Genomic DNA, 23,759 nt, shown 5'->3' with positions numbered 1-23,759 from the left:
AGAGCTGGCTGGATGAGCGTTTCTGATCGAGAGCTGGCTGGATGAGCGTTTCTGATCGAGAGCTGGCTGGATGAGCGTTTCTGATCGAGAGCTGGCTGGATGAGCGTTTCTGATCGAGAGCTGGCTGGATGAGCGTTTCTGATCGAGAGCTGGCTGGATGAGCGTTTCTGAACGAGAGCTGGCTGGATGAGCGTTTCTGAACGAGAGCTGGCTGGATGAGCGTTTCTGATCGAGAGCTGGCTGGATGAGCGTTTCTGATCGAGAGCTGGCTGGATGAGCGTTTCTGAACGAGAGCTGGCTGGATGAGCGTTTCTGATCGAGAGCTGGCTGGATGAGCGTTTCTGATCGAGAGCTGGCTGGATGAGCGTTTCTGAACGAGAGCTGGATGGATGAGCGTTTCTGATCAAGAGCTGGCTGGATGAGCGTTTCTCATCCCAAACAAGAACAAACCGTTTTCTGTCAACTGTGTGACTGAGGTTAGGACAGTTCCTGACCTAGTGTGACTGAGGTTAGGACAGTTCCTGACCTAGTGTGACTGTGGTTAGGACAGTTCCTGACCTTGTGTGACTGAGGTTAAGGTTAGGACAGTTTCTGACCTAGTGTGACTGAGGTTAGGACAGTTCCTGACCTAGTGTGACTGAGGTTAGGACAGTTCCTGACCTAGTGTGACTGAGGTTAAGGTTAGGACAGTCCCTGACCTAGTGTGACTGAGGTTAGGACAGTTCCTGACCTAGTGTGACTGAGGTTAGGACAGTTCCTGACCTAGTGTGACTGAGGTTAAGGTTAGGACAGTTCCTGACCTAGTGTGACTGAGGTTAAGGTTAGGACAGTTCCTGACCTAGTGTGACTGAGGTTAGGACAGTTCCTGACCTAGTTTGACTGAGGTTAAGGTTAGGACAGTTCCTGACCTAGTGTGACTGTGGTTAGGACAGTTCCTGACCTTGTGTGACTGAGGTTAAGGTTAGGACAGTTTCTGACCTAGTGTGACTGAGGTTAGGACAGTTCCTGACCTAGTGTGACTGAGGTTAGGACAGTTCCTGACCTAGTGTGACTGAGGTTAAGGTTAGGACAGTCCCTGACCTAGTGTGACTGAGGTTAGGACAGTTCCTGACCTAGTGTGACTGAGGTTAGGACAGTTCCTGACCTAGTGTGACTGAGGTTAAGGTTAGGACAGTTCCTGACCTAGTGTGACTGAGGTTAAGGTTAGGACAGTTCCTGACCTAGTGTGACTGAGGTTAGGACAGTTCCTGACCTAGTTTGACTGAGGTTAAGGTTAGGACAGTTCCTGACCTAGTGTGACTGAGGTTAGGACAGTTCCTGACCTAGTGTGACTGAGGTTAAGGTTAGGACAGTTCTTGACCTAGTGTGACTGAGGTTAGGACAGTCCCCGACCTAGTGTGACTGAGGTTAGGACAGTTCCTGACCTAGTGTGACTGAGGTTAAGGTTAGGACAGTTCCTGACCTAGTGTGACTGAGGTTAGGACAGTTCCTGACCTAGTGTGACTGAGGTTAGGACAGTTCCTGACCTAGTGTGACTGTGGTTAGGACAGTTCCTGACCTTGTGTGACTGAGGTTAAGGTTAGGACAGTTTCTGACCTAGTGTGACTGAGGTTAGGACAGTTCCTGACCTAGTGTGACTGAGGTTAGGACAGTTCCTGACCTAGTGTGACTGAGGTTAAGGTTAGGACAGTCCCTGACCTAGTGTGACTGAGGTTAGGACAGTTCCTGACCTAGTGTGACTGAGGTTAGGACAGTTCCTGACCTAGTGTGACTGAGGTTAAGGTTAGGACAGTTCCTGACCTAGTGTGACTGAGGTTAAGGTTAGGACAGTTCCTGACCTAGTGTGACTGAGGTTAGGACAGTTCCTGACCTAGTTTGACTGAGGTTAAGGTTAGGACAGTTCCTGACCTAGTGTGACTGAGGTTAGGACAGTTCCTGACCTAGTGTGACTGAGGTTAAGGTTAGGACAGTTCTTGACCTAGTGCGACTGAGGTTAGGACAGTCCCTGACCTAGTGTGACTGAGGTTAGGACAGTTCCTGACCTAGTGTGACTGAGGTTAAGGTTAGGACAGTTCCTGACCTAGTGTGACTGAGGTTAGGACAGTTCCTGACCTAGTGTGACTGAGGTTAGGACAGTTCCTGACCTAGTGTGACTGAGGTTAAGGTAAGGACAGTTCCTGACCTAGTGTGACTGAGGTTAGGACAGTTCCTGACCTAGTTTGACTGAGGTTAGGACAGTTCCTGACCTAGTTTGACTGAGGTTAAGGTTAGGACAATTCCTGACCTAGTGTGACTGAGGTTAAGGTTAGGACAGTTCCTGACCTAGTGTGACTGAGGTTAAGGTTAGGACAGTTTCTGACCTAGTGTGACTGAGGTTAGGACAGTTTCTGACCTAGTGTGACTGAGGTTAAGGTTAGGACAGTCCCTGACCTAGTGTGACTGAGATTAGGACAGTTCCTGACCTAGTGTGACTGAGGTTAGGACAGTTCCTGACCTAGTGTGACTGAGGTTAGGACAGTTCCTGACCTAGTGTGACTGAGGTTAGGACAGTTCCTGACCTAGTGTGACTGAGGTTAAGGTTAGGACAGTTCCTGACCTAGTGTGACTGAGGTTAAGGTTAGGACAGTTCCTGACCTAGTGTGACTGAGGTTAAGGTTAGGACAGTCCCTGACCTAGTGTGACTGAGGTTAGGACAGTTCCTGACCTAGTGTGACTGAGGTTAAGGTTAGGACAGTTCCTGACCTAGTGTGACTGAGGTTAGGACAGTTCCTGACCTAGTGTGACTGAGGTTAAGGTTAGGACAGTTCCTGACCTAGTGTGACTGAGGTTAGGACAGTTCCTGACCTAGTGTGACTGAGGTTAAGGTTAGGACAGTTCCTGACCTAGTGTGACTGACGTTAAGGTTAGGACAGTTCCTGACCTAGTGTGACTGAGGTTAAGGTTAGGACAGTTTCTCACCTAGTGTGTCTGAGGTTAAGGTTAGGACAGTTTCTGACCTAGTGTGTCTTTGAGGTTCTTGACGATGGATGCCTTCCTGGCGCTGTTCTTCCTCTCTACGTAGTTGGAGGGTACGAAGCCGGTCTTGTTGGTGGCGTTGCGGACCCTCCACCAGGACTTACTGTCGTCCAGCAGCCACAGCCGCTCGTTCTTCTTAATGTCCAACTCCTGGTCTTGCTGAGCCAGGTAGTCAAATTTGGCGATGACAATCACCTCTTCTGTCATCTTGGACCTCTGGACCTGAGAGACAGAGAGAAGATATCAGGTTTAGTTCTGTCATCTTGGACCTGAGAGAGAGAGAATATATACAGTTTAGTTCTGTCATCTTGGACCTGAGGACCTGAGAGAGAGAGAAGATATACAGTTTAGTTCTGTCATCTTGGACTTGGGGAACAGGGATGAGGTACATGTCAGGTTCATTTAAACTCCAACCAGCAACAACACCCCAATCACCTTTCACACATTTTGTTACGTTACAGCCTTATTCTAAAATGTATTCAATAGTTTTTTCCCCTCATCAATCTACACACAATACCCCATAATGACTAAACAAAAACTAGTTTTACAACATTTTGCAAATGTATAAACAAACTGAAATATCACATTAATGAATGAACATTAACCCTTTACTCAGCACTTTGTTGAAGCACCTTTGGCAGCGATTACAGCCTTGAGTCTTCTTGGGTATGACGCTACAAGCTTGGCACACCTGTGTCATGCCTCTCGTGTGAGGATCCAAAGATCAGGACCGTGGATCAGCGTGTACGGGGGGGGGATTGATGTGGCGGTTTTATGACATCTCACGTCGATAGTAAATTGTAATGCAGTAGACGACTCCTTTCTGGTGTCTAGTATGGGTGAATGGAACATCTCTGTGTTACAGAAGAGTTTGTCACCCAAAACTTCGACATCAATCAATGAACACTGGGACAATATATTTCAACATCCTAATGTTGGGAATGATGAGAGATGGAATATGGAAAATGTACGTCTATTTAGTGACGTCATTAAAATTGGTATAAAGACATTATAACGAAAACATTGCAACTTGAAGAGCTTTTACATATCAGGTTTACATCCTTTATTTTTGATATTGTCTACTGTAAAGAGAATGTTTTTGTGATGATAGGATTGTGATTTTAGTTCTCAAACGGGATCATAGTAATTATGATAACTTGCCTCGTAACTTGCCATGCCCCAATACGTCAGCAAGGCAAAAACGCCAATTATTTTTACCCGAGGGTATAAAAGAATGTGTTAAGAATTAACATAGGAGACTAAACGGACTACGAGCTGCAGCTAGGTGTACATTAGTCACGACAGTGGAACTCAACACGAGGTTGAAGAAGACAAAGGAACCTCTAACAATCAATGCTACAGTTAAGTAGCTGTCCTAAGTACTGCATCTAAGAAAGTTCATTTAAAGTTCATTCGGACCATCCGGTTATTCACTCCAAATCATCATCAGCTACACTGCTCTCATCACAACTCTGGGATCATCGTCAGCTACACTGCTCTCATCACAACTCTGGGATCATCATCAGCTACACTGCTCTCATCACAACTCTGGAGATCATCGTCAGCTACACTGCTCTCATCACAACTCTGGAGATCATCGTCAGCTACACTGCTCTCATCACAACTCTGGAGATCATCGTCAGCTACACTGCTCTCATCACAACTCTGGAGATCATCGTCAGCTACACTGCTCTCATCACAACTCTGGGGATCATCGTCAGCTACACTGCTCTCATCACAACTCTGGGGATCATCGTCAGCTACACTGCTCTCATCACAACTCTGGGGATCATCGTCAGCTACACTGCTCTCATCACAACTCTGGGATCATCGTCAGCTACACTGCTCTCATCACAACTCTGGGGATCATCGTCAGCTACACTGCTCTCATCACAACTCTGGGGATCATCGTCAGCTACACTGCTCTCATCACAACTCTGGGGATCATCGTCAGCTACACTGCTCTCATCACAACTCTGGGGATCATCGTCAGCTACACTGCTCTCATCACAACTCTGGAGATCATCGTCAGCTACACTGCTCTCATCACAACTCAGGGATCATCGTCAGCTACACTGCTCTCATCACAACTCTGGGATCATCGTCAGCTACACTGCTCTCATCACAACTCTGGGGATCATCGTCAGCTACACTGCTCTCATCACAACTCTGGGATCATCGTCAGCTACACTGCTCTCATCACAACTCAGGGATCATCGTCAGCTACACTGCTCTCATCACAACTCTGGAGATCATCGTCAACTACACTGCTCTCATCACAACTCTGGGATCATCATCAGCTACACTGCTCTCATCACAACTCTGGGATCATCGTCAGCTACACTGCTCTCATCACAACTCTGGAGATCATCGTCAGCTACACTGCTCTCATCACAACTCTGGAGATCATCGTCAGCTACACTGCTCTCATCAGAACTCTGGAGATCATCGTCAGCTACACCTGCTCTCATCACAACTCTGGAGATCATCGTCAGCTACACCTGCTCTCATCACAACTCGGGAGATCACCGTCAGCCACACTGCTCTCATCACAACTCTGGAGATCATCGTCAGCTGATTTGCCGTCCTCAGGAGACCACTCTGGAGATCATCGACACGGCTGATTAGCCATCCTCAGGAGACCACTGAGGATCACCGACACTGATGACTAGCCGTCCTCAGGAGACCACTCTGAGGATCATCGACACGGTTGATTAGCCGTCCTCAGGAGACCACTCTGAGGATCATCGACACGGCTGATTAGCCGTCCTCAGGAGACCACTCTGAGGATCGACACGGCTGATTAGCCATCCTCAGGAGACAACTCTGGGATCATCGACACGGCTGATTAGCCATCCTCAGGAGACCACTCTGGAGATCATCGACGCGGCTGATTAGACGTCCTCAGGAGACCACTCTGGGATCCTCGACGCGGCCGATTAGCCGTAATCTGGAGACCACTCTTCCAGAACGAGTGCAAAATAACAGACAACTGAGAAGAAGGACATTGTGACATCTGGTGGACAACCAGAGACTTACACCTGAGAAGGCCATCTGAAGAAGGCGGCCCAATCGAACCCTTCTCACAAAGCGGAACCCTTTCCACGAAGGCCTGGGCCCAACAGAGATACCAGACGAAGACCTTCAACATTTAAATACATGCATTTCTTTTTACCCAAAGAGCGGCAGTTCGGGGCAAGGGTTATTGCGAGTGTAGTTCCCAAATGTATCCAGGTGTTGTTTATCTCTCCATATTGTCTAACAAGTGTCATAGTGTAATTCTGCTAGGGACCTGTTGTCACAGTATTATGTTTCTAATCAATAACCTATACCGTTCGTGTGTGTGTGTGTGTGTGTGTGTGTATCCACTGTTATCATTTAGTTAGTTAGTAAATAAATAATCAATTTGTGTGGTACGGACCTATTAGTGAGACTCGGGTTTATGCAGATTCCTGAAGTCTGCGACGTTAAGAATGAGACTGAAATGAGGGAATTATTAATTATCCAATCAAATGTTATTAGTCACATGCGCTGAATACAATAAGTGTAGACCTCACAGTGAAATGCTTACTTACGAGCCTCTAACCAACAACGCAGTTGAAAAAAAATATCGATAAGAAATAAAAGTAACAAGAAATTAAAGAGCAGGAATAAAAATAAAAAATTATAGCAAAAAAATGAAATAACAATAGCGAGACTATATCCAGGGGGTACCGGTACAGAGTCAATGTGTGGGGGCACCGGTTAGTTGAAGTAATAGGTACATGAAGGTAGAGTTATTAAAGTGACTATGCATAGAAGATAACAGTGGAGAGGAGTGGAGGTGTAAAAGAAGGGGGAAGAAAATAGTCTGGGGAGCCATTTGATAAAGGTGTTCAGGAGTCTTATGGCTTTGGGAGGCTGTGTAGAGGCCTCTTGGACCTAGAAGTGGCACTCCGGTACCGCTTGCCGTGCGGTAGCAGAGAGAACAGTCTATGACTAGGGTGGCTGAGTCTTTCACAATTTTTAGGACATTCTTCTGACACCGCCTGGTATAGAGGTCCTGGATGGCAGGACGTTTGGCCCCAGTGATGTACTGGGCCGTACGCACTACCGTGTGCAGTGCCTTGCGGTCGGGGGCCGAGCAGTTGCCATACCAGGCAGTGATGCAACCAGTCAGGATGCTCTCGATGGTGCAGCTGTAGAGCCTTTTGAAAATCTGAAGAACCAGGACAAATATTTTCAGTCTCCTGAGGAGGAATAGGTTTTGTTGTGCCCTCTTCACAACTGTCTTGGTGTGTTTGGACCATGTTAGTTTGTTGATAATGTGGTCACCAATGAACTCTCAACCTGCTCCACTGCAGCCCTGTCGATGAGAATGGGGGCGTGCTCGGGCCTTCTTTTCTGTAGTCCACAATCATCTCCTTTGTCTTGATCACGTTGAGGGAGAGGTTATTGTCCTGGCACGACACGGCTAGGTCTCTGACCTCGTCCTTATAGTCTGTCTTGTTGTTGTTGGTGATCAGGCTTACCACTATTGGGTCATCGGCAAACTTGATGTTGGAGTCATGCCTGGCCCTGCAGTCATGAGTGAACAGGGATGATATTGATGATATTACTAGATATTATCTAGCCTGTCCTGCATTGCATATAATCTGAATGAGCGGTGGTAGGCAGAAGCAGGCACGTAAACATTCATTCAAACAGCACTCTCGTGCGTTTTGCCAGCAGCTCTTCGTTGTGCTTCAAGCATTGCGCTGTTTATGACTTCAAGCCTATCAACTCCCGAGATGAGGCTGGTGTATCCGAAGTGAAATGGCTGGCTAGTTAGCGCGCGCTCATAGCGTTTCAAACGTCACTCGCTCTGAGCCTGTGGTTGTTTCCCTTGCTCTGCATGGGTAACGCTGCTTCGTGTGGCTGTTGTCGTTGTGTTCCTGGTTCAAGCCCAGTGAGGAGCGAGGAGGGATGGAAACTATACTGTTACACTGGCAATACTAAAGTGCCTATAAGAACATCCAATAGTCAAAGGTTAATGAAATACAAATGGTATATAGAGAAAGTCCTATAATTCCTATAATAACTACAACCTAAAACGTCTTACCTGGGAATATTGAAGACTCATGTTAAAAGGAACCACCAGCTTTCATATGTTCTCATGTTCTGAGCAAGGAACTGAAACGTTAGCTTTCTTACATAGCACATATTGCACTTTTACTTTCTTCTCCAACACTTTGTTTTTGCATTATTTAAACCAAATTGAACATGTTTCATTATTTATTTGAGGCTAAATTGATTTTATTGATGTATTATATTAAGTTACCTACCCCCCCAAAAAATTGTCCGATTAAATCAGTATCGACTTTTTTGGTCCTCCAATAATCGGTATCGGTGTTGAAAAATCATAATCGGTCGACCTCTAGTATGTACGTACAGTCACTGTGGAGACGACCTCATTGATGCACTTATTGATGAAGCCAGTGACTGATGTGGTGTACTCCTCAATGCACTTATTGATGAAGCCAGTGACTGATGTGGTGTACTCCTCAATGCCATCAGAAGAATCCCGGAACATATTCCAGTCTGTGATGGTAAAACAGTCCTGTAGTTTAGCATCTGCATCATCTGACCACTTTTGTATTGACCGAGTCACTGGAGCTTCCTGTTTTAATTTTTGCTTGTAAGCAGGAATCAGGATAGAATTATGGTCAGATTTGCCAAATGGAGGGCGAAGGAGAGCTTTGTATACGTCTCTGTGTGAGGAGTAAAGGTGGTCTAGAGTTTTTTTTCCCTCTGGTTGCACATTTAACATGCTGATAGATGAGGTAAAACTGATTTAAGTTTCCCTGCATTAAAGTCCCCGGCATTTTCCTGTTTGCTTATGACGGTATACAGCTCATTGAGTGCGGTCTTAGTGCCACCATCGGTCTGTGGTGGTATACAGCTCATTGAGGGCGGTTTTAGTGCCACCATCGGTCTGTGGTGGTCTGTAGACAGCTACGAAAAATACAGATGAAAACTCTAGGTAGACAGTGTGGTCTACAGCTTATCATGAGATACTCTACCTCAGTTGAGCAAAACCTCAAGACATCCTTAGATTTTGTGCTGTTGTTTACAAATATACATAGACCATCACCCCTTGTATTACCAGAGGCAGCTTTTCTATCCATCCGATATTGTTCAGCCACGACGCGATGAAACGTAAGATTTTACAGTTTTCATCCGAAGTTCTTCAAAGGTAAATTATTTTATTTGAATGCTTTTCTTGTTTTTGTGAAAATGTTGCCTGCTGAATGCTAGGCTTAATGCTATGCTAGGCTATCAATACTCTTACACAAATGCTTGTGTAGCTTTGGTTAAAGCATATTTTGAAAATCTGAGATGACAGTGTTGTTAACAAAAGGCTAAGGTTGTGTTTCAATATATTTATTTCATTTCATTTGCGATTTTCATGAATAGGAAACGTTGCGTTATGGTAATGAGCTTGAGGCTATGATTACGCTCCCGGATCCGGGATTGCTCGATGCTAGAGGTTAAGAACCCATAAAACGTCAGCCCTCCGGACAGACAACGGATGGTTTAGTCTCAACGGACAACGGATGGTTTAGTCTCAACGGACAACGGACGGTTTAGTCTCAACGGACAACGGACGGTTTAGTCTCAACAGACAACGGATGGTTTAGTCTCAACGGACAACGGACGGTTTAGTCTCAACAGACAACGGACGGTTTAGTCTCAACAGACAACGGACGGTTTAGTCTCAACAGACAACGGACGGTTTAGTCTCAACAGACAATGGACGGTTTAGTCTCAACAGACAACGGACGGTTTAGTCTCAACGGACGGTTTAGTCTCAACAGACAACGGACGGTTTAGTCTCAACGGACAACGGACGGTTTAGTCTCAACGGACAACGGACGGTTTAGTCTCAACAGACAACGGACGGTTTAGTCTCAACAGACAACGGACGGTTTAGTCTCAACGGACGGTTTAGTCTCAACAGACAACGGACGGTTTAGTCTCAACAGACAACGGACGGTTTAGTCTCAACAGACAACGGATGGTTTAGTCTCAACAGACAACGGACGGTTTAGTCTCAACGGACAACGGACGGTTTAGTCTCAACAGACAACGGATGGTTTAGTCTCAACAGACAACGGATGGTTTAGTCTCAACAGACGGTTTAGTCTCAACAGACGTTTAGTCTCAACAGACAACGGACGGTTTAGTCTCAACAGACAACGGACGGTTTAGTCTCAACGGACGGTTTAGTCTCAACAGACAACGGACGGTTTAGTCTCAACAGACAACGGACGGTTTAGTCTCAACAGACAACGGACGGTTTAGTCTCAACAGACAACGGACGGTTTAGTCTCAACAGACAACGGATGGTTTAGTCTCAACAGACAACGGACGGTTTAGTCTCAACGGACAACGGATGGTTTAGTCTCAACAGACAACGGATGGTTTAGTCTCAACAGACAACGGATGGTTTAGTCTCAACAGACGGTTTAGTCTCAACAGACGTTTAGTCTCAACAGACAACGGACGGTTTAGTCTCAACAGACAACGGATGGTTTAGTCTCAACAGACGGTTTAGTCTCAACAGACGGTTTAGTCTCAACAGACAACGGACGGTTTAGTCTCAACAGACAACAGATGGTTTAGTCTCAACAGACGGTTTAGTCTCAACAGACGGTTTAGTCTCAACAGACAACGGACGGTTTAGTCTCAACAGACAACGGATGGTTTAGTCTCAACAGACAACGGATGGTTTAGTCTCAACAGACAACGGATGGTTTAGTCTCAACAGACAACGGATGGTTTAGTCTCAACGGACGGTTTAGTCTCAACGGACGGTTTAGTCTCAACAGACGGTTTAGTCTCAACAGACGGTTTAGTCTCAACAGACGGTTTAGTCTCAACAGACAACGGACGGTTTAGTCTCAACAGCCCTGGACGGTTTAGTCTCAACAGACAATGGACAGTTTAGTCTCATCGCAAAGCGTCTGAATACTTACGTAAATAAGGTATCAGTCTTTTAATTTTCAATAAATTAGCAAACATTTCTAAAAATGTGTTTTCACTTCGTCATTGTGAGATATTGTGTAGACTGAGGAAAACACTTCATTTAATCCATGTCAGAAAAAGGCTGTAACGTAACAACATGTGGAAAAAGTTAAAGGATCTGAATACTTTCCGAATCCTCCGTATCTTCCCCCAAAATAACTTGGCACGTTACTGTATTTTAGCTACATTAATCTATTTATAGGTTTGGCTAAACTTGCAGAATTACAAGTTAGCTAGCTAGTTACCTTGGAGGTTTCTCTGACAATCTCAATAACATGACCAAACTATTTTATATTAACCAACACACTGAACATCTTACCTGTACTGCATCAAAGCTGTCAACTTCAGAGTTACGACGCTTCGCTGATGACCTCTGATGACCTGAAAAAAAGAAAACAGAAGAAGCCTATTGTCAACAATGATGTTATTTTAATTGGAGATATATTGTGTGGGTGGTTTAACAGTGTTTAGGGCCCATCTAATCATCTCATATCAGAACATAATTATGACTAGGCTTAATGAACCATTCACAACCAAATCAGAACATTTTATTCGATGCTTCACAGTAATAAAGAGATTAAGCTCACACTCATAAAACAAAAGTGAAGAGAAATTACTGGGATTTGTTGTTTTATCTTCCTTAGTTGAATAAACCGACTAAGTCTCTGAACAAGAGAGTCCGCTAAATGACTAAAATGTCAAATGTCCCAAAATGTAAGGACAAACCCAGAGGTGACAGCCCTGGATGGTTTAGTGTCAACAGCCCTGGATGGTTTAGTGTCAACAGCCCTGGATGGTTTAGTGTCAACAGCCCTGGATGGTTTAGTGTCAACAGCCCTGGATGGTTTAGTGTCAACAGCCCTGGATGGTTTCGTGTCAACAGCCCTGGATGGTTTAGTGTCAACAGACAAGTCTCAACTACCGACCTGAAAGGCTGGTCATGGCTCACATCAACACCATTATCCCAAAAACTCTAGACCCACTCCAATTTTCATACCGGCCCAAAAGATCCACAGATGATGAAGTCCCTATTGCACTCCAAAAGGAACACTTATGTGAGAATGCTGTTGACTACAGCTCAGCGTTCAACACCACAGTGACCACAAAGCTCATCAATAAGCTAAGGACCTGGGACAAACACCTCCCTCTGCAACTGGATCCTGGAGTACCTGACGGGCCGCCCCCAGGTGGTGAGGGTAGTTAACAACACATCCCCCACACTGATCCTCAACACTGGAGCTCCCCAGGGGTGCGTGCTCAGCCCCCTCCTGTACTCCCAGTTCACTCAGGACAGCACGGCCAGGCACGACTCCAACACCATCATTACATTTGCCGATGACACAACAGTGGTAGGCCTGATCATCGACAACGATGAGACAGCCTATAGGGAGGAGGTCAGAGACCTGGCCGCGTGGTGCCAGGACAACAACCTCTCCCTCAATGTGATCGAGACAAAAGAGATGATTGTGGACTACAGGAAAAAGAGGACCGAGCACGCCCCCATTCTCATCGACAGGGCTGTAGTGGAGCAGGTTGAGAGCTTCAAGTTCCTTGCTGTCCACATCACCAACAAACTAACATGGTCCAAGCACACCATGACAGTCGTGAAGCGCGCACGACAAAACCTATTCCCCCTTAGGAGACTGAAAAGACTTGTCAGGGGTCCTCAGGTCCTCAAAACGTTCTACAGCTGCACCATCGAGAATCACTGCCTGGTATGGCAACTTCTCGGCCTCCGACCGCAAGGCACTACAGAGGGTAGTGCGAACGGCCCAGTACATCACTGGGGCCAAGCTTTCTGTCATCCAGGACCTCGACACCAGGCGGTGTCAGAGGAAGGCCCTAAAAATTGTCAAAGACTCCAGCCACCCTAGTCATAGACTGTTCTCTCTGCTACCGCATGCCAAGCGGTACTGGAGCGCCAAGTCTTGGTCCAATATGCTACTAAACAGCTTCTACCCCCAAGCCATAAGACTACTGAACATCTAGTCAAATGGCTACCCAGACTATTCACATTGCCCCCCACCCTCCCCTCACCACTGCCACTCTCTGTTGTCATCTATGCATAGTCACTTTAATTAACTCTACCTACATGTACATACTACCTCAACCAACTGGCACGCCCCTGTATATATTGTTATATTTTACTGCTGCTCTTGAATTACTTGATACTTTTATCTCTTATTCTTATCCGTATTTTTTAAAACTGCATTTCACTAAGGTCTACCTACACCTGTTGTATTCGGCATGTGACTAATAAAATTAGATTTGATTTATCTGCGTGCCCTCATTGAAAATGAATGGGGGCAGAACTTCTGCAGACACCGCATCTGGGTTGCTTTTTTAGCCTGCTAGCTACTTAGCTAACTATTTATCTACCGTTGGATACTAAACTCAGTGTGTTCAATGTTCAAGCTAGCTAACACGGCTACTTAGCTAGCTAACGAACATCTTCGGATTTGTACCTACTAAAAGGAATCTAGCTAGCTATATTATCTACACTGAATCGACCTCACAAGATACCCTATGCTTTTTTTCAACTAACGTTAGCTAGCTAATATATAGACCCTTTATACTGGTAACTAGCAAAATCAAGGAAAGACTAGAGTTGTTTGAGCTGTTATGGTGTGGGGTGAATTGTCCTGGTTTAGGTCCACTCTACCACTTAGACACAGCAATTGTGAGTGATTATCTTCAACCTATGGTGAAGCGTTTATCCTGATGGGAGTGGTCTCTTCAAGTTGACTGCTGGTATTTACTTAAATATTCAAAGTAAATAAAAAGATCCCAGAAATGTTCCAGACGCACAAACAGCTTATTTCTCTGAAATGTTGTGCACAGATAATCCATCCACCTAACAGGTGTGGCATATCAAGAAGCTGATTAAACAACATGATCCTTACACAGGTGCACCTTGTGCTGGGGACAAAGTCCTCCCTTCCACTGACATACTGTTATGTTCAGCTCTTAGCTGTTTCTCCCTCTCTCTCTAATTAACGTAATCTCTGCCGGCTCTTACTGACACCTGTCCCGTTGGTAGGAGCCCCCTCTCCTTTACCGCAGGAGCCCCCTCTCCTTTACCGCAGGAGCCCCCTCTCCTTTACCGCAGGAGCCCCCTCTCCTTTACCGCAGGAGCCCCCTCTCCTTTACCGCAGCAGCATCTTCACCCACCGCGCACCAACTGACACCAGACGTTGAAAAGTAGTTTAAATTTGGTCAGTCCGTTCTGGCGTTGATTTCAACGGACTGGTCTTCATTTGGCCCAAACATAGACATCTATGATTGGTTTAGATTTGGTCCGTCCGTGGACATAGACATCTATGATTGGTTTAGATTTGGTCCGTCCGTGGACATAGACATCTATGATTGGTTTAGATTTGGTCCGTCCGTGGACATAGACATCTATGATTGGTTTAGATTTGGTCCGTCCGTGGACATAGACATCTATGATTGGTTTAGATTTGGTCCGTCTGTGGACATAGACATCTATGATTGGTTTAGATTTGGTCCGTCCGTGGACATAGACATCTATGATTGGTTTAGATTTGGTCCGTCCGTGGACATAGACATCTATGATTGGTTTAGATTTGGTCCGTCTGTGGACATAGACATCTATGATTGGTTTAGATTTGGTCCGTCCGTGGACATAGACATCTATGATTGGTTTAGATTTGGTCCGTCCGTGGACATAGACGTCTATGATTCACAAGTTCGGACTATACGGTAAATTACAGTAGAGTACAGTACAGGACTATACGGTAAATTACAGTAAATTACAGTACAGGAGAGGACTATACGGTAAATTACAGTAGAGTACAGTACAGGAGAGGACTCTACGGTAAATTACAGTAGAGTACAGTACAGGACTATTACCCTTGTGCATAGAGTTGTATTGCATGTTAAACTTTGAAATTAACGTTTTTTTTATCTGACATACATTAAGTGAAAAATCAGAGTCAACGCAACTCTGTAACTGTGGAATATCCTCAGTGTTATATCTGTCCTCTCCTCTGTGCAACCAGCTGGCCTAGTGCTGATATGACTGGGTCAATAACAATCTAACTGGTCTCCTCCTCTCCTGTGAGACCAGGAGCCTGGACCAGAGTAATAATACCTGAGGAATGTGTGTGATCTTAGGACTCCACCCTCCATTTCAAAACAGCCATGACCGCTTCACACTGCACGCACACACACACACTGCACGCACACTGCACACGCACACACACACACAGTTCCGGAATGGCTTCCTCTTTACCTTGACATTATGATTGATCCGCCTGTCTGTTGTTTAATATGTGCAGAAGGTACAAACATGGAGGAGGGTTATTATTGGTTTGTGTTGTTTTAGCGAGGAGGACGAGAAGGAGGAACATCAGAGTGTGTACAGTACAGTAGACTGTGGTCCTAGCTACTTCCTGGCTCCTAGTTCCTAGCTACTTCCTGGCTCTGAGCTCCTAGCTAGTTCCTGGCTCCTAGCTAGTTCATAGCTCCTGGCTCCTAGCTAGCTCCTGGCTCCTAGTTAGCTCCTGGATCCTAGCTAGCTCCTGGCTCCTAGCTGGCTCCTAGCTAGCTCCTAGCTAGTTCCTGGCTCCTAGCTAATTCTTAGCTCCTGGCTCCTAGCTACTTCCTAGCTCTTGGCTCCTAGCTAGCTCCTGGCTCCTGGCATGTCGTCTCCTGCCTCCACTCCGTCAGCTCAGCCAACTATAATTACATTCATGAACCCTGGGAGGGAGGCAACATAGGGAGGGAGCACCGGGCTGGCCCGCAAAAACAAAGAGCTGATTTTACTCGGCCTGTAAAGAGCTGAAGGCCTGGAAGTCCCTCCTCTCCACCCCTCACAGGGCTGGCTTAGACAAAGAAGACAAGCTCCACTCTTCCTCTCCACTCTTCCTCACCCCTCTTCCTCACCCCTCTTCCTCTCCTACTCCTCAAATCAACTATTCTGCATTGGTCAAATTGTTTAAACATAAATGTTCCACATTTTGTTACATTACAGCCATATTCTAAATGTATTAAATTGTTGTTTTTCCTCATCAATCTACACACAATATCCCATTATGACAAAGCAAAAAATGTTTTATTTGCAAAAAAAAACAAAAAAAAACAACAACTGAACAGAAGCCATACCCGTTGTCTTGGCTGTGTGCTGAGGGTTGTTGTCCTGTTAGAAGGTGAAGGGCTCAGCTGTTGTCAAACACACGTGCGTCTGAATATATGATTATCTTCCTCAAAAGTGCGCAGGTGAATTCCAATACCGTTTATACAGGCAGAAACCAAATCAAAATAATGGGTTTTTACTCATACCGTTTATACAGGCAGAAACCAAATCAAAATAATGGGGTTTTACTCATACCCTTTATGGTAAACACAGACAGTGGAAGGCCCCATGTTAACACTGAATAGAAAGGTAAACTGAGGGAGGCCCCATGTTAACTCTGAATAGAAAGGTAAACTGAGGGAGGCCCCATGTTAACTCTGAATAGAAAGGTAAACTGAGGGAGGCCCCATGTTAACTCTGAATAGAGAGGTAAACTGAGGGAGGCCCCATGTTAACTCTGAATAGAGAGGTAAACTAAGGGAGGCCCCATGTTAACTCTGAATAGAGAGGTAAACTGAGGGAGGCCCCATGTTAACTCTGAATAGAGAGGTAAACTGAGGGAGGCCCCATGTTAACTCTGAATAGAGAGGTAAACTGAGGGAGGCCCCATGTTAACTCTGAATAGAGAGGTAAACTGAGGGAGGCCCCATGTTAACTCTGAATAGAGAGGTAAACTGAGGGAGGCCCCATGTTAACTCTGAATAGCAAGGTAAACTGAGGGAGGCCCCATTTTAACTCTACATAGAAAGGTAAACTGAGGGAGGCCCCATGTTAACTATAAATAGAAAGGTAAACTGAGGGAGGCCCCATGTTAACTCTGAATAGAAAGGTAAACTGAGGGAGGCCCCATGTTAACTCTAAATAGAAAGGTAAACTAGAAAGGTAAACTGAGGGAGGCCCCATGTTAACTCTAAATAGAAAGGTAAACTGAGGGAGGCCCCATGTTAACTCTGAATAGAAAGGTAAACTGAGGGAGGCCCCATGTTAACTCTACATAGAAAGGTAAACTGAGGGAGGCCCCATGTTAACTCTAAATAGAAAGGTAAACTGAGGGAGGCCCCATGTTAACTCTACATAGAAAGGTAAACTAGAAAGGTAAACTGAGGGAGGCCCCATGTTAACTCTAAATAGAAAGGTAACTGAGGGAGGCCCCATGTTAACTCGAAATAGAAAGGTAAACTGAGGGAGGCCCCATGTTAACTCTAAATAGAAAGGTAAACTGAGGGAGGCCCATGTTAACTCTAAATAGAAAGGTAAACTAGAAAGGTAAATTGAGGGAGGCCCCATGTTAACTATAAATAGAAAGGTAAACTGAGGGAGGCCCCATGTTAACTCTGAATAGAAAGGTAAACTAGAAAGGTAAACTGAGGTAGGCCCCATGTTAACTCTGAATAGAAAGGTAAACTGAGGGAGGCCCCATGTTAACTCTAAATAGAAAGGTAAACTAGAAAGGTAAACTGAGGTAGGCCCCATGTTAACTCTGAATAGAAAGGTAAACTAGAAAGGTAAACTGAGGTAGGCCCCATGTTAACTCTGAATAGAAAGGTAAACTGAGGTAGGCCCCATGTTAACTCTAAATAGAAAGGTAAACTGAGGGAGGCCCCATGTTAACTCTAAATAGAAAGGTAAACTGAGGGAGGCCCCATGTTAACTCTAAATAGAAAGATAAACTGAGGGAGGCCCCATGTTAACTCTAAATAGAAAGGTAAACTGAGGGAGGCCCCATGTTAACTCTACATAGAAAGGTAAACTGAGGGAGGCCCCATGTTAACTCTACATAGAAAGGTAAACTGAGGGAGGCCCCATGTTAACTCTAAATAGAAAGGTAAACTGAGGGAGGCCCCATGTTAACTCTGAATAGAAAGGTAAACTGAGGGAGGCCCCATGTTAACTCTAAATAGAAAGGTAAACTGAGGGAGGCCCCATGTTAACTCTACATAGAAAAGTAAACTGAGGGAGGCCCCATGTTAACTCTACATAGAAAGGTAAACTGAGGGAGGCCCCATGTTAACTCTACATAGAAAGGTAAACTGAGGGAGGCCCCATGTTAACTCTAAATAGAAAGGTAAACTGAGGGAGGCCCCATGTTAACTCTGAATAGAAAGGTAAACTGAGGGAGGCCCCATGTTAACTATAAATAGAAAGGTAAACTGAGGGAGGCCCCATGTTAACTCTGAATAGAAAGGTAAACTAGAAAGGTAAACTGAGGTAGGCCCCATGTTAACTCTGAATAGAAAGGTAAACTGAGGGAGGCCCCATGTTAACTCTAAATAGAAAGGTAAACTAGAAAGGTAAACTGAGGTAGGCCCCATGTTAACTCTGAATAGAAAGGTAAACTAGAAAGGTAAACTGAGGGAGGCCCCATGTTAACTCTAAATAGAAAGGTAAACTGAGGGAGGCCCCATGTTAACTCTACATAGAAAGGTAAACTGAGGGAGGCCCCATGTTAACTCTACATAGAAAGGTAAACTGAGGGAGGCCCCATGTTAACTCTAAATAGAAAGGTAAACTGAGGGAGGCCCCATGTTAACTCTGAATAGAAAGGTAAACTGAGGGAGGCCCCATGTTAACTCTAAATAGAAAGGTAAACTGAGGGAGGCCCCATGTTAACTCTACATAGAAAAGTAAACTGAGGGAGGCCCCATGTTAACTCTGAATAGCAAGGTAAACTGAGGGAGGCCCCATTTTAACTCTACATAGAAAGGTAAACTAGAAAGGTAAACTGAGGTAGGCCCCATGTTAACTCTGAATAGAAAGGTAAACTAGAAAGGTAAACTGAGGGAGGCCCCATGTTAACTCTAAATAGAAAGGTAAACTGAGGGAGGCCCCATGTTAACTCTACATAGAAAGGTAAACTGAGGGAGGCCCCATGTTACCTCTACATAGAAAGGTAAACTGAGGGAGGCCCCATGTTAACTCTAAATAGAAAGGTAAACTGAGGGAGGCCCCATGTTAACTCTGAATAGAAAGGTAAACTGAGGGAGGCCCCATGTTAACTCTAAATAGAAAGGTAAACTGAGGGAGGCCCCATGTTAACTCTACATAGAAAAGTAAACTGAGGGAGGCCCCATGTTAACTCTGAATAGCAAGGTAAACTGAGGGAGGCCCCATTTTAACTCTACATAGAAAGGTAAACTGAGGGAGGCCCCATGTTAACTATAAATAGAAAGGTAAACTGAGGGAGGCCCCATGTTAACTCTGAATAGAAAGGTAAACTGAGGGAGGCCCCATGTTAACTCTAAATAGAAAGGTAAACTAGAAAGGTAAACTGAGGGAGGCCCCATGTTAACTCTAAATAGAAAGGTAAACTGAGGGAGGCCCCATGTTAACTCTGAATAGAAAGGTAAACTAGAAAGGTAAACTGAGGGAGGCCCCATGTTAACTCTGAATAGAAAGGTAAACTGAGGGAGGCCCCATGTTAACTCTGAATAGAAAGGTAAACTGAGGGAGGCCCCATGTTAACTCTAAATAGAAAGGTAAACTGAGGGAGGCCCCATGTTAACTCTGAATAGAGAGGTAAACTGAGGGAGGCCCCATGTTAACTCTGAATAGAGAGGTAAACTAAGGGAGGCCCCATGTTAACTCTGAATAGAGAGGTAAACTGAGGGAGGCCCCATGTTAACTCTGAATAGAGAGGTAAACTGATGTAACATGGTCCTAGGCTAGAACCTTTAAGATGAGAACTAGTTCACTGCCAGCAGCCCACCTAGCCCTCTGACCCCCTGTTGAGGTGGTGGTAGAGGACCAACAACAGGACACCCACTGTCATTAACACCCACTGTCTTAATCATGCTATGCTAGCAGGATAACACAGGCCACCACTAACCCTCACAGAAAACAGAGGATTTAAAAAACAGTGGCAGCAGTACAGATAACTCATCCTTTTGACTTGTCGAAGGCCACATCTCTCTAAGAAAGCAAGGCATTAGCCCAACTCACCTCTGACACAGTCACCTTAACGGTGTTAACACAATGCTTATGCTAAGCTAACGCAAAGCTAGTGCTTATATCTTCTACTGACGGCGGCTGAGCAATCACCAGTCAGTTACAGGAAGTAGGAAAAGTTCACCGCACGCTGAATACAAACCAGAACTACGGCAGTTTATACAGCGTTGCAACTCTTCCACCACAACAATGCTGCACATGGCCTCGTTGTGGATAACAGACAACCATGGTGCACAACTTCCTCCCAGTGCAACACACAGCTGGTGAGAAGGAGATATCTTATCTTTACCACGAGAGGAATGACAGAGTGATAGGATGAACACACACCACATCCTTAATCCCTCCACAGCTGCATGCTGCCATATGGCTGTCTGTGTGTATTCAGAGAAAAACTACAGCTAAGACAGTTGTCTGTCTCCAGTCCAGAGAAATGCTGCTGCTAAGACAGTTGAACAGCACCACTACTGCTGCTGCTGAGACAGTTGAACAGCACCACTACTGCTGTTAAGACAGTTGAACAGCACCACTACTGCTGTTAAGACAGTTGAACAGCACCACTACTACTTCTGCTAAGACAGTTTAACAGCACTACTCCTACTGCTGCTAAGACAGTTGAACATTACCACTACTGCTGCTGAGACAGTTGAACAGCACCACTACAACTTCTGCTGAGACAGTTGAACAGCACCACTACTACTGCTGCTGAGACAGTTGAACAGCACCAGTACTACTGTTGCTGCTAAGCCAGTTGAACAGCACCACTACTACTGCTGCTGAGACAGTTGAACAGCACCACTACAACTTCTGCTGAGACAGTTGAACAGCACCACTACTACTGCTGCTGAGACAGTTGAACAGCACCACTACTGTTGCTGCTGAGACAGTTGAACAGCACCACTACTACTGCTGCTGAGACAGTTGAACAGCACCACTACAACTTCTGCTGAGACAGTTGAACAGCACCACTACTGTTGCTGCTAAGCCAGTTGAACAGCACCACTACAACTTCTGCTAAGACAGTTGAACAGCACCACTACAACTTCTGCTAAGACAGTTGAACAGCACTACTACTACTGTTGCTGCTAAGCCAATTGAACAGAACCACTACTGTTGCTGCTAAGCCAGTTGAACAGCACCACTACTACTGTTGCTGCTAAGCCAGTTGAACAGCACCACTACTACTGTTGCTGCTAAGCCAGTTGAACAGGACCACTACTACTGCTGCTGCTGAGACAGTTGAACAGCACCACTACAACTTCTGCTAAGACAGTTGAACAGCACAACTACTACTGTTGCTGCTAAGCCAGTTGAACAGCACCACTACTACTGTTGCTGCTAAGCCAGTTGAACAGGACCACTACTACTGCTGCTGCTGAGACAGTTGAACAGCACCACTACAACTTCTGCTAAGACAGTTGAACAGCACAACTACTACTGTTGCTGCAAAGCCAGTTGAACAGCACCACTACTGTTGCTGCTAAGCCAGTTGAACAGCACCACTACTGTTGCTGCTAAGCCAGTTGAACAGCACAACTACTACTGTTGCTGCTAAGCCAGTTGAACAGCACCACTACTACTGTTGCTGCTAAGCCAGTTGAACAGCACCACTACTACTGTTGCTGCTAAGCCAGTTGAACAGCACCACTACTACTGTTGCTGCTAAGCCAGTTGAACAGCACCACTACTACTGTTGCTGCTAAGCCAGTTGAACAGCACCACTACTACTGTTGCTGCTAAGCCAGTTGAACAGCACCACTACTACTGTTGCTGCTAAGCCAGTTGAACAGCACCACTACTGTTGCTGCTAAGCCAGTTGAACAGCACCACTACTACTGTTGCTGCTAAGCCAGTTGAACAGCACCACTACTACTGTTGCTGCTAAGCCAGTTGAACAGCACAACTACTACTGTTGCTGCTAAGCCAGTTGAACAGCACAACTACTACTGTTGCTGCTAAGCCAGTTGAACAGCACCACTACTACTGCTGCTAAGACAGTTGAACAGCACCACTACTACTGCTGCTAAGACAGTTGAACAACACCACTACTACTGCTGCTAAGACAGTTGAACAACACCACTACTACTGCTGCTAAGACAGTTGAACAGCACAACTACTGCTGCTGCTAGCATAGTTGAACAGCAACATTACTGCTAAGACAGTTGAACAGCACCATTACTGCTAAGACAGTTGAACAGCACCACTACTGTTGCTGCTAAGCCAGTTGAAAAGCACCACTACTACTGCTGAGAAGACAGTTGAACAGCACCACTACTGCTGCTGCTAAGACAGTTGAACAGCACCACTACTGTTGCTGCTAAGCCAGTTGAACAGCACCACTACTGTTGCTGCTAAGCCAGTTGAACAGCACCACTACTACTGTTGCTGCTAAGCCAGTTGAACAGCACCACTACTACTGTTGCTGCTAAGCCAGTTGAACAGCACCACTACTGTTGCTGCTAAGCCAGTTGAACAGCACAACTACTACTGTTGCTGCTAAGCCAGTTGAACAGCACAACTACTGTTGCTGCTAAGCCAGTTGAACAGCACCACTACTACTGTTGCTGCTAAGCCAGTTGAACAGCACCACTACTGTTGCTGCTAAGCCAGTTGAACAGCACCACTACTGTTGCTGCTAAGCCAGTTGAACAGCACAACTACTACTGTTGCTGCTAAGCCAGTTGAACAGCACAACTACTGTTGCTGCTAAGCCAGTTGAACAGCACCACTACTACTGTTGCTGCTAAGCCAGTTGAACAGCACCACTACTACTGTTGCTGCTAAGCCAGTTGAACAGCACCACTACTACTGTTGCTGCTAAGCCAGTTGAACAGCACCACTACTACTGTTGCTGCTAAGCCAGTTGAACAGCACCACTACTACTGTTGCTGCTAAGCCAGTTGAACAGCACCACTACTACTGTTGCTGCTAAGCCAGTTGAACAGCACCACTACTGTTGCTGCTAAGCCAGTTGAACAGCACCACTACTACTGTTGCTGCTAAGCCAGTTGAACAGCACCACTACTACTGTTGCTGCTAAGCCAGTTGAACAGCACAACTACTACTGTTGCTGCTAAGCCAGTTGAACAGCACAACTACTACTGTTGCTGCTAAGCCAGTTGAACAGCACCACTACTACTGCTGCTAAGACAGTTGAACAGCACCACTACTACTGCTGCTAAGACAGTTGAACAACACCACTACTACTGCTGCTAAGACAGTTGAACAACACCACTACTACTGCTGCTAAGACAGTTGAACAACACCACTACTACTGCTGCTAAGACAGTTGAACGGCACAACTACTGCTGCTGCTAGCATAGTTGAACAGCAACATTACTGCTAAGACAGTTGAACAGCACCATTACTGCTAAGACAGTTGAACAGCACCACTACTGTTGCTGCTAAGCCAGTTGAAAAGCACCACTACTACTGCTGAGAAGACAGTTGAACAGCACAACAACTGCTGCTGCTATGACAGTTGAACAGCACTACTACTACTGCTGCTAAGACAGTTGAACAGCACCACTACTGCTGCTGCTAAGACAGTTGAACAGCACAACTACTACTACTGCTAAACCAGTTGAACAGCACCACTACTATTGCTGCTAAGACAGTTGAACAGCACTACTACTGCTGCTGCTAAGACAGTTGAACA

At 45.5% G+C, this 23,759-nt stretch overlaps 1 protein-coding gene across 3 annotated transcripts in view; it reads right to left on the bottom strand.

Annotated features, from left to right (window-relative positions):
• The window catches only part of LOC110535150 (cytoplasmic protein NCK1-like), a 117,040-nt gene that overhangs the window by 43,272 nt on the left and 50,009 nt on the right, over nt 1–23,759 (bottom strand). For all 3 annotated transcript variants that reach the window (XM_036934650.1, XM_036934649.1, XM_036934648.1), the window contains exons 3-4: nt 11,381–11,442; nt 2,997–3,237 (exon numbers count right to left, since the gene is read on the bottom strand). In XM_036934650.1, coding sequence (XP_036790545.1) covers nt 2,997–3,222 — 226 coding nt within the window. In that variant the 5' untranslated portion in view covers nt 3,223–3,237; nt 11,381–11,442. The remainder of the gene's footprint in view (nt 1–2,996; nt 3,238–11,380; nt 11,443–23,759) is intronic.

The sequence above is a fragment of the Oncorhynchus mykiss genome, chromosome 11, assembly GCF_013265735.2.
Source record: "Oncorhynchus mykiss isolate Arlee chromosome 11, USDA_OmykA_1.1, whole genome shotgun sequence".
NCBI classification, from domain to species: domain Eukaryota; kingdom Metazoa; phylum Chordata; class Actinopteri; order Salmoniformes; family Salmonidae; genus Oncorhynchus; species Oncorhynchus mykiss.
The sequence above is the reverse complement of the archived record's forward strand: the minus strand, read 5'-3'. Positions and strand labels throughout refer to the sequence as shown.